Consider the following 12552-nt stretch of genomic DNA (forward strand, 5'->3'; position numbering starts at 1 on the left):
CATCCTGCCTTCCAATTCTTATGGTATATTTTAACACCTTGTCAAAAATGCCATCTCCCTTCCATCACCAGTACTATTGGAAAAACAATCCAGGGAAATATTTTTTACAAAGTAGTTTGAAAACTTCCTATAATGGTCAAAAGATTAAATACTGCAGCCTGACATGCAAGGATATTCAAAAAAAAAAACAATAACCCATAATGCAAAGGCAGGAAGGAATGTGGCATATACTGAATCATCAATTTATTTTTTAATAAGTGCATCACAGCTATGAATAACAAGTTCTAGAAAACACTGAGAATCCAAAAGGAGAATAATACCCCATTGCATTCATTCCTGTGATGGAACAACACATGAACAGAACTACCTCAGCCACACTTTTCTTACAAAAGGTCTCTTATGTATCATAGGAAAACCATTTCAGTTAAGTACCTGTCCCACAGAAGTACTTCAGGGAGGACTGCAGGTCGTCATTTTTATATTCGAGCCTCAGTACTCCTTCACTCTTATCTTTCTCACAAATGCCTGAAGAATTCCCACTTCCTAAATTAATGTATTTTATAAAAACGCTGTTCTTCGAAAAAGATTTTAGGAGGTAGGTGCTATTCTCTGAAAAACAGCACTTTTCAACTCAGCATGACCAGGGTGTGCCAAGGCACGACTGCAACAATGAATTATGCCCATAGACAGGTAATCCAGATGGTCCAGCACTACCTGTAACCTTCAATCTCTATTTATGAACACGGGAAGGGTCCTTGTCTTATTCACCATCATGAAACTGAACTTTGCAAAGAAATTCATCCATGTGCAATTTATTTCAAATGATATTTCTGAATAGGCTGTTCAGGGGGCAGGTCTGAATATTTTGTTTACCTTCACAATATGCAGAGTCTCCTTGGACAGAGAGATAACCATTCTTGCATTCACAAGTAGCTTTTGTGTTCCAGTTTTTGCACTCTGAATTTTCACCACATCTGTGCCCCTCTGCACAGAAGTTATGGCCTGAAATACAAGGAACATACAATATGGTATTAAAATGTGTTTATTTCAGATATTCAGATATTTGCATTGACTGTATCACTCAAACTTCATCATGCTACATTCCAGAAATTCTCTCTACAAACCTAGCTGGTGCATACAGGCTTTTTGGGTTTCTCCATCAATTCATTCTCAGTAAAACCATTTCATTCAAAAAAGTATTTGTATGACTACTTTAAGTTAGGAGAAAAGACAACCCCAAAGCAGGAAACAACGACAATTCATTAGTGTTCTACTGAACCCATGTAGCATAAGCTTCTGATTGTCAAAAAGTGCAAGACAAACTTACACCAAAAAGACATTAAAGTGAAATATAAAAGAAAAAAAATTCTTCAAAATTCTCTTATTATGCATAACCACACAGAGATCAAAATGAGGCACCGCACAAAACTGCACCGGTAGTCAAAGCAACCCCAGACACTGCCTTGTTATTCTGTCATCAAAAAACAGCTCAATTGTTTCTACCGTTTATAATTATTCCATGGATCATATTTTATAGAGGACATTTTTTATGAATCTCTCTTTTTTTCCTTCACACAAATTCTCGGTAGTTTCTTTGTGAACAGTTTCTTTTATTCCATACAAAGTCGTTTCTAAAAATAGGATGAACTTTGCCACTTCCTTCTCTGAAGGCACAACTGGATGAAGTTCTTTCTTTCCGATTTTCAATATATCTCAAAGACGTGTCAACATCTTTCTCTGCTGAAGTCTAAAGTGAAAGTAATTGCAACTTTATCTCTTTAAAGGCACTCCTCTGGAAGTACTGTTAAGAGATAACTTACAGAATTTGACAACAGAATTTTTTTCCTCCATTGGTGTATGTTTTATGGGCTTTCTCTATTAATATCCAAGAGCCAATTTCTATTTGACTGAGATATATAAGCAGTCATTTTGGCAATTTCTATTTTGTCTGGATTTTCTGTCCTGGAAGGAGGGAAAGCAGAAACCCAGACATACCATCGCCTCCTTGTATTCCAACTTGAGCTTATATGAATACAAAACCAGTTTCTGCCAGTTCTGCCTGGTCATAAAGGAGCCAACTAAGAATTCTAGTTCCTTGATTGTAAACTTTCCTAACAACCTCTAAAGACAACTAAGGAAAACACGACCTAGACTTCCAAGATCTAAATGCAAGTCTCTGTTCACATCCTGTGCTTTGACATTCTATTTTTATTTGTTTTTAAACATGCACTTTAGTCATCTATTAATTTAACATGCAGGTTGTGTCACTTTAGTGCACTCCAACTTCGTGAGTCTGATCATCTAATGCTGAGTTTTGAGGTAATTTCTAAAAAATGTCAATGCTTGTTAGCAAGGAGGACACTTTCTCAGTGTCAACATCCAACTCTACACTTAAACTTCAAATTAATTTTATTAACAACCAAGGAATCTTCCCTGTGCTCAGTTAAGCTTGTTGTTTCATTGTAATCCAACTTGTGAAAAAGAACCAATTCCCTTAATGAAAAACTTCAGATTTCCCTTCTAGTCTTCACTCATTTCACAGTCTGGTAAAAACCACTCAAGTATTCCAGATACAGCCTTGTCAAGCCTGGGTACTTTTTATTCTGGTAAAATAGGGTGCCAATACACTGCCTTTAGCCATTTACGCAATCACAGTATTTGACTTCTCATTTTTGCCTTTATAACTATAATTGAAACTGAACACTGGAACCCATCTCCTCAAACTTATCCTTTCAGCATCTAATTTATGCTCCCCCAGCAGGATTACTATTCTGTTGGCATTCTAGATAACATCCAAGAGACAACAAGTTTTATAACATTTTCTTTGTCACTGTTTCCCCTAAGACTGTGACATCCTAGTCTGTTACTGGCTTCTTTAGAATAAAAATTCTCCTTTGAACTCACACATAGTATTAGTTTTATATTTGATTATTATTGGGTCAGAACCTCTGTAACATATCAGTGTGTTAAGCTAGGGACTAAAAAATATCACATTTTAATTCAGTGTGGATTCTTACTCTTGGGGTATTTTGTTTATATTTATTTCTATTCCCCTCTCATCTAGACCTCTAAAAAATATTTCATCTTTCCCAGCATGTTTTAGATACGAGAGTGCTGATACAACTTTGTGCACCAAAACCCTTTGTTTCTAGGCTCTTTGTATCCCAATGAGTCAACATTTTTACCTTATGATCAGCTCATGGCAAATTTAAGACTTAGAATTAGCCAAAGCAATGGCTTCTCACTGTTAAATTTCATCACAAGTCCCAGATCAACCACTCTTTTCTAACAGCACGTTCTCCCAAGCACGAGCCAGTGACTAATTTTCAATATCACATCACTGAATTCTTCAGTATTTACTTGCCACCTCTGAAATTTCTCAGTAGATGACTACCCCAGCTAGAGCTGTCCCCTATTTTTCAAAAATTCTCTGTAAAAAACCTGCTTTGCTTTTGTTCCCTTGTTATCAACTCAAATATGAACTGTCTCCATTCAGAATCAGACTCAGGTTTTCAAGCTTGAAGGCTGTTAAAAGAGCACAGAAGGAAAAAATAACACTCCAGTTCTGTAACTTGAGTAATTAAAGGCTCTAAAGGCCATTTAATTTTTCTCCTGTCATTAGGAAATCCACAAGGATAGAACATCTACTACATCTCTAGACTGCCTCAGCATTTATTATTATAAAAGACCTGTGAAAAACTGTTTCCTATCTTTTAAATACACTGTCTAGAATGTCTCCACTTTAATTTTCCATAGCATCTCAAAGCTTGTTCAATACCTCTGTAAACGGATAGTGGAAGCCATTCCTGTTAAGAGCATGCATGGTGCTATAACACTGTATATTACCAAGTTTTTATAAAACAACTGTAATTTAAGGTTAACCAGGAGGAAAAAAAATGTACTTGATAGTATGGAAGAGTAAGGGTTCACTGTGCCTCTGGCAGAGTAAGCATAACATTGCTTGGATCAGAGGTTTTTCCAAGCACTTCTTTTTGCAGTGAAAATGCACATTTATAAAAGCCATGAGGAGCATACCAAGGAAGTGTGGTTCTTGGATTTCTTAGACATTGGTCTCCATTCTGCCCAGCCAGGAGTTTTGGAGGCAAATATCCGATTTTTATTAATTCTTTGGTGTGAAATGGATCTATAGGATTCCTTAAAGATACCTACCCTGATGCCAAACCCCCCCCATTGGTACTGCAGTGGGATCTCTAAATTTCAGCCCTGGTGGCAGCTAGCAGAGGGCATGCATTCCAATAACAATTAACTCAGAATATTCAGCAAAATTTGAGACAGTCAGCTCCTCTCTAAATATAAGAAATGGTTTAAAATGGAATCATCACATCTGAGCAAGCGGGCAACTGGAGAGGATTTGACTGAACCACAGAAAATCTTAAATAGTTCAGATAATCTTTACTAATTTCAGGTCAACACAGATGACAAGGCAAGCATGAATTCAAATTACAGATGAACACATTCAGAATAGATGCCAGAAACCATTTTCCCCACACGTACATACACAGTCATAAATGTGCACAACAGCCCTTCAAAGTCGTTCAAGATATTCAAAATACAATTTGATACTATCGGGGAATTAAATATTGAAGAGTGTGTTTACATTTTTGATGGGCCTGGTGACCTCTGTTCCTTCCCCAAAATCTCCTGATAACATTATTCTCTTCCTTTATCAAGGCTGCTGAAATGTTTGCTCCATCATTTTCTTAAGAACATAGGGGTATCTTTCTACTTCTTCATTGTGACCATAGAGAGACTACTAATAAATGTACTAAGACAATTAGGAAAAGATCCAGATACATGCTAGCAGACATAACACTATCACTTCTGCAGCATCAGGAACTGCACAACTGGCTAGGGCTGTTCCCAAGTCAGATTGTCTAAAATTAAACATTTATTCCATTTTGGGACACTCTTATTTTGTTAAGCAACATCTTCAATTTGCAGTTCCCCGAACATGCTTTTGCACAGCAGTATGGTAAGTTGTTTTGTGCTGTCATCCAGGTTTTTACATACTTAACATACTTGGTAATTTAGCTTAACTATTGATTGTGGAATGCAAGAATTCATTCAAGACTGTAGCTGGAATCAATACATCTTAGATCCAAACTTCTTCCTACTTTTTCTACGGGCAACAATAACGTGCCTCTCTTTATATCTGAGGGTTTCCTTATAACACCTGTAATGTTTTCTATACTTCTTACAACATCCTTAGCTGTTCACATCAAAAAAAACCTGTAAAACCCCTGTTCTCTTGCTGTTCAAGAAGCTATCCTTCACATTTTACTCTTTCACATTGAGAAGCTTCTAAAAAAACATGGATAATGCTTTTGTTAAAGAGCACTAGCAATGTTCAAGAAGCTCGAGGTAATTTCAACCTCAAAATCTTTACTACTCTTATGATTTAACTCTACAGTTAGGACATAAATACATAAGGTAAATCTGGGGGAGAAGTCATAGGAAGAGTCATAAAATTTGCATTACCAATTATGCCTTTCCATGACCTGAATCTGTTTTTAATGAGTCATGAGCAATGAAGCACTTTGAACAAGAGCTTTTACACCCTCAGAGATTGTGGTCCCAGAACTCAGTAGTCTGACATAAAACAGTAACTTCATAAATTCTTTCAAGCTGCTACATGAATGCAGAACTTATTACATAGTGCTTATTTGTGTGCAAGAGAATAATGGTAGCTACACAGCCTAACAAGCTTATAAAGATTTTTTTTTTCAGATATAAAGCTCTTCTAAATTCTCAGTAATGCTATAACTATGTTTAGAAATAAACTAATTCATATTTATCAACCTCCATTAAATCTTAATAAATCTAAAGCCTTGAAATAACTCCTACCTCCCAGCAGTACATGGAAAAAATTCAATTTCTGAAGAATCAAAACTCAGTTTCACAGTTAGACAGGGAAAGATGAGAAACATGCTAACTGAAGAGCCTTCTCACCCTCTAACTGAAAGAACAAAAACCTCCCCAAAACAAAACAATGCAGTAAAAATAAGGGTGGTTGAAGCCCCATTTTTAGATTTAAATGCTGTTTCCTGATGTAAAATGCACACTTCACCTCATCAGTAAGATCCTCCACATTTCCTGCTAACCAGCATCAGCATCTAAATCCATCAGTCCAATCATATTGCAGGACAGCAAATAAAAATTTTTTTCTCTAGAAACAAAACCACTCTCACTACTTCATTATATCATCACAATCTTCCTTTTAAGAAGAGCACGTCTGCAGCTGCAAGGGCTGTTAAGGCTATTCTTGTGTATTTAAAATTGTGAGCATAACAACATCAAAATTCTCTCATGAAATTTTATTTGAATCACTCATTCAAATGAGAAAAAAAAATCACTCTTTCAAAATTATACACTGTCTTTAGCAAGGAGAAAAACAGCTACAGGGAACAATAAAACACTTTTATGACACTATTTTTTGTATTAGATTTGTCCCTGGGCTATAAAAAATGTAGCAGGCATGCTGTAAGAAAAATGAGTGATTCTCAAAAAAGTAGTAAAAAATACATTTTATGACACAATGATTCTTTGTAAAACTTGAAATTTAACTAAAAATTCTGTAAGCCTAAAAGACAGGTTAATAACACATGGTCCTGCCGAAAAGTATAAAGTAGCCACATAGCTTAAGCAGACATTCATATTAAAGCACACAGATAAAGGGAAAAACTAGGTATACTCTACATAATATTCAAGGATAAATGCTATATACAGATCTGGTGAGGCCCATTTTTGCATGCAGGTACATCAAATCACAAAAATAAACTGTCATTTTGAAGCAGAGTTGAGTTCTTCCATCCTACGCTCACCTTGCTGTACACCTTACACAATCATTATACTGAAATCCAGAGATTGGCTTTCAGCAATACATTATTAGCTTTTCTGTACTATAAACTCATGTGGCAAACCAGAGAATAGGCATTATTTGCTGTCTGCTTTTCTTACCATTTACAAACCATGATGACTAGCTAGAAAGCCCACCAGCTACATATGTTACAGGATTCAACTCTGTTCTTTGCTCACTGAGAATTTCCATCTCCATAAACACCACAGATTTCGTTTTTACCTTGCATACTCTATTTTATTTTAGGCACTTATCTATGTTTGTGGTAGGTACTACAGAGATCCCTGGAGAAGATACAGTCTCATCCCACAGCAACATGAAGTTTTTGTGTTTCTCTGTGTTTTTTTCTTTCTGTTAATTCCCTCACACTCACCCTTTCATTTAATGGAAATTCCTTTGCTGCAGCTAGAAAAGCAAAAGCTGCAAACCTCTCACCATTGCCCAATTCAGCAAATGTATTCTATAATTCTAAAGAACATGAAATTGAGGAGAGGACATCTTTTTCCACAGCTACATATACTAAAGACAACACAACCTGACACAAGGCCCAGAACCCACCAGTCACTAACATGCACAGAAATATTGTTCTCATTCAACATTGCTAGTAAATGTTTACTAAATATTCTCTTGAATAAACTAAGGTTTAGCTAAGGGCTAATGCAACAAATTCTCTGCCACCATCATACTCAAAATGTGAAATTTGCACGTGATATGCAAACGATCCATGTGGCCTTCCAACAAACATTCTGATTATTCAGGGCTACAATTATTACAATACTTCTTTCCTTATTATTTTGGCTTAGACAATAAAAAGCTCAATATAGGCTCTGAAAGAGGTCATTTCTGCAAACAAGACAAGCACTCTATCCTTTCCCAGTAAAGGACATGTTGGCACAGGCCAGGACAAGAAACTATGGCCTGCCTGGCGTATCAGAGGGTACCTGTTTGCTTGATAAAACTCCTACCAAATATGGAATTCTTAATAAATATCCATTTTTAACACCAGCAATCTACATATGATAAAATTATATATTACCACTTTAGTTTGCATGCAACTGAAGTAAAAGTGTCAAGTAGCATATATTCTACTGCAAGATATAAAAAGCAACTTAGGAGTGCTAAATTCAATTTATGCCTTTGTAAAGTTGACAAAATTAATCATATCTTTAAGCATCATTTTCAAAAGAATTTTAAAGAGCAAAGATGAAACACAAAAGGAGGTGGTACTGTTTTAGCAGTCAGCTAAAGCAGAACTGAAGTGGAAGTTTAATGTTTCAAACTGAAAGCACCATGTGTCAGAATTCATAGGAAGGGAAAGTACAATTCCTTCCTTTGCTTCTAGAGATGATCACATACATATATATTATGCTATATCCCATTCATGCTATATTATAAATAATAAGGCCAGTTTGGAGATGAATTTCTAAAAAGAATACCTATCACTAACAATATTATGAAATTGAATAATTACAGAACTTATCTTTCATCAACTTTGAAGCTTTTGGATTTCTAATGCTTTAAAGTAATGAATACAATTTTTTCAGTACTGCACTACATCAAACTGGGCCATCTGTTAAGAAGTATCATTAAGACATCCAGCCCTTTGAGGGACAGAGAAGCAACATTTACTGCTTGCTTAAATAGTTACAGATGTTTCTAGAAACCACTTTAAAACATTAATGTGTATGTTAGACCATAACCCAGCAAACAGTCTCAAACATGCTGGTCCCTGCAACCACGTGCATGTGTTTCTAAGTTCAAGGTCTCAGTAAGTATTTAACTAGGCATATTGATTAATTAATATTTACTGCTGAAAGGAGAGGTTCAGAGCCCCTTCACCAGCACCTGCGATGGCATTGGAGGAATTTATATGCAGGCAAGAAAAGTATACCAGGGGTCCTCAATAACCATCTAAGCCTGGAAATGTCTAATGCTGATCTGGAACAACTCTTGCTTCAGATTTGTGAGGTGCATCACTAAAAGGCTGACAGGTGAGTCCTGCTCTGAGAGACCAGGCTCTCCTTAAGCCCAGCTGAGACTCAGCTCCAAGGGAGAGACGAGGAGCAGAGGTACAGTACAGATACACACAGAGAATGATTATTCAACCCCATAGTTCACTGATTAGAACACCTTTTAAGAAGAAAGCTTGTTCAAGGTCCCTAGCCTTGTGATACTTGCATTTTCCTCATTTAATGGGATTTCCTCAACTAAGATTTTAGCTGTGGTTTGTTCAGTCTGGTCCAGCATACAACCAGGACTCACAGGGCTGAGAAGGAACAAGCAAGAAGAACCTGCATCTCAGCACCCCACCGGAAGGAGGAAAAATGGGGTTCAGAGCAATAAGGTTAATTTTTTAATCTTTATTTCGTATTTGCATTATTTTATTGTCCAGCTTAATTCATAAGTTAGTCCTGAGAGTGCTCAGATCAACCTCATAATATCCATCACATCGGAATATTAACACTATTTTTGTGATTTTAAAATAAAGAGCTTAAAAAAGCCACATTTCCAAAACTATGTACATTTACTGCAGCTGCAAGTTTAAGCAACAAAATATATTTCTTTTTCAAACATAAGATCCTTGAAATGGGAATTCTTAAGAGATACTGTGCCCTTTCTCCCCCAAATTTTCCTTTTCTCCTTCCTCCTCTCTAACTCAGAGCAATTGCAGCTTTGTATCTGGTAAGTCTTCTAACCAAAGGAGTATCATAGACTGGTTTTAGACTCAGGCTTTTATCTCCTATCACATAATATCTCATTAAAAAAGAATTAGGCCCCCTCTTGAATCAGCTTCCAAGCATGCATAGTCTCTGGCTTACCTCTACAAACACTGCAGCACTGGTTCTCTGGAAGAACGTGATCATCTTCTGAGCAGTTCAAAGGTGGACAAGTCTCTGTCACTTTTACCAAAACTCCATTCTGAAAATAAATAACATTTTTTTAAAAATTACATTTGGAAAGCACATGCAATGGCAAGGATCACATAATTTTCCGTCTTTAACACTGGTAATCTCTAGTAACAACAATCTCCAGTAAACTAGCAAGAAGCAAGTTAAATTCATTTGTTCCACTGTAACATCAAATTTAAAGTAATCTACTTGTGCATTTCTCTGCCCAGTGTCAAAACAAAAGAAAAAAAAAGGCACTTCAGCTCAAAATTCTATTCTAGTTTTACCAAATATGTAGTCTCAAAGTACAGTTGTCTTCTTTACAAGTATTTGAAGGAATTAAAGAATTTCACTCCAGTGTTTGTTAAAGACAGTCTTCCTGCTTCATGCAAGTCTGAGTTTGCCTCCCCTTATTTTACAGTCTACTTCACTAAGTTGTTCAACTCAAACATACACAGCAAGACCAGTGTTTTCAAGTGTCATGTGTTGTTCTCCTGTGTCCAATTACAATGGTTTGTTTTTTATAATTACCAACCACCTCATTTCCAAAATTAGGCCCTTCAAAGAGGAAAGCTTATCTTGAGGTAGCCCTCTAGAAACTGCTGTAAAAAATCAAGCTCAAGAAGTTTCTACGATTTTGATTCCTGACAGATTAAAAATAAGACTGCGATAGGAAGTCTAGTTGCTGGTAGAAATTTTCTAAAATCATAGACATTAAGCCTTTCTGCAGAGATTTTACACCAAATTTTACTCCATCTCCTTCTCATCCAGCAAACTGGCTTCACTATATCTCCAGATCAAACACCTCTCTGGCTCTTTAGTTAGTTGCTTCTTAAAATCCCCAAATAGCCTCCTCTTTTACTTCATCCCCCCTCCAGCCTTTCTCACACCATAATTTATTTCTTCAGCATCCCTTCTGCAGCTATGCTATCACTGAGGACTGGTAAGTGGAGCAGAAACTAACAACTGGAATTTTTGCTCAGTAGGAACTGCAGTAACTACCCCACAGGACTGTCCACACCTGAGTAATCCCATTTTCCAAGCTGTGAAACTCCACTAAGAAAGCGGGCAGGCTGCTGTGTTGCCAATATACCTTTTTAACATTAATCTAGTCCCCACTCCTCACTCCTCCCAAAATACTTCTCATGACATCTCAGATTGGTGGAATAAGAATTTCTGTTTTTTTCAAACAAAGAAATAACATTTTGCAGCTATCATGATTGCAGAGAAAAGTTTAAAAATACGATCCAAAAACATCTAGGGCTAAGAAAGCAAAGAAAAACCAACACCAAAAAAAAGGACAAGATTTTATTAAGGCCACTATTCTCATAATCTGAGGACTTTGAACAGAGGATATTGACAATACCTATGAGCATACCCAGTATGAAGGAACACCCCTGTGCAGAAGTTTGCTTTCATATCTACAAGACAGTGTAGCACATTGATGCCAAAAGACTGACTCAGCTGTCAGAAGCAGTACAGGTAAAACCTTTGCTGGTAATCAGCCTCACCAGCCGTGCCACTCTGGTTCAGCTACGTCCCTTCAGGCTCTCAGAGCATCAAGTTGCCCTACACAGTTGGGAAATGCCTGCTGAGTCTACAAGGCACAAATGATGCCCAGGGCACCCAGCAGATAGCAAGATTTAGAGCTGAGAAGTGCAGCAGACCCAGGGAATGCAAAGCTGACCATTCTGCAATCACTGCCAGTCGCTGCCCTCGAGGTTACAATCTCAAGGCTAAAAGCAGGGCCAAGTCGTTTCTCTCGCTTTCCAATTGTCTTTACTGGCAAGTTGCATCAGTTGCTGTCATGAAAAATAATGCTAAAAAACCCCCCAGGCATCGGGATTTGTGATTCTTTTGGTAAGAAAAAAAAGCAGCTCCCTGCAGTATCACATACAGCAACGCATCGCTGAAGCAAGTGCCCACACAAGAACAGTGAAGTTAATGGAGGTATTAGGTCTCCTTCTGATCCCACTTCCATAAGTGAAAGGGAGGAATCCCCCCATGGCTGCCCGTGCAATTGCAGCAGCAAAGATGATAAAAGAACCAGACATGCTGAGCCATCATTTACTATCATGTTATCAAGCTACCAGCTAGAAAAGCCCTGGCTTTATATATATAACTCATTGCCTATTTAAGCTCAGACAGGACAATTACAGCAGGAGGAGTACAGTATGTCAACATACGGACAAAGAGCATTGACTGACAATAAATCTGGTCAAAAATATGGCAGGAAATGGCACGAAAGTGAAATGAGTGATCAGGATGAGTCAAAAAGCTACAGACAAATTTAATCCAAGCTCACAGCTTCTTTAGTGACTCATAAGGAGATAGAAAAACACAAATTGAGAATTCCATTGTTTAATGACATGAAGATTTTATTTCCTTAATTTTCCTATTTTCTGCAGAATTTGCATCTTGGGAAAACAAATCAACCTTATTTATAATTAATTTTTAAAACAAAATATATCCATGTTGAGTGTTCTTTGGGTTAAAATCAATTTGTTATATACTAGTACAGATCCAATTATAAGAATTATCATCATTAGATTTCAGGCTTCATTCACTGAGATAAGAACAGTTCACACTTCAAAATTATTGCTTCAGGCAGCCTTAGAAAAATTACTCCTTTTTATAGTCAATTCACATACGTAGTGATAGAATCTGGACAGAACAAGATGTCAAAAAGACATTTTTTTCTGGAATAAATACATCAAACTTCAACTTTAACATACAATCCACAAAGAATGAGATCTGGAGTCAAACATTTACAATAAGATAATTAAA

The 12552-nt window shown here is 36.8% G+C and overlaps 1 protein-coding gene across 1 annotated transcript in view; it reads right to left on the reverse strand.

The window, feature by feature from the left end:
- NELL1 (neural EGFL like 1) overlaps positions 1-12552 on the reverse strand; it is a 287217-nt gene that overhangs the window by 191804 nt on the left and 82861 nt on the right. Inside the window, 2 exon segments of the mRNA XM_032691544.1 lie at positions 874-1002; positions 9697-9796. Of these exon segments, the coding sequence (XP_032547435.1) occupies positions 874-1002; positions 9697-9796 (229 nt within the window).

This window comes from Chiroxiphia lanceolata, chromosome 6, assembly GCF_009829145.1.
Source record: "Chiroxiphia lanceolata isolate bChiLan1 chromosome 6, bChiLan1.pri, whole genome shotgun sequence".
NCBI lineage: Eukaryota > Metazoa > Chordata > Aves > Passeriformes > Pipridae > Chiroxiphia > Chiroxiphia lanceolata.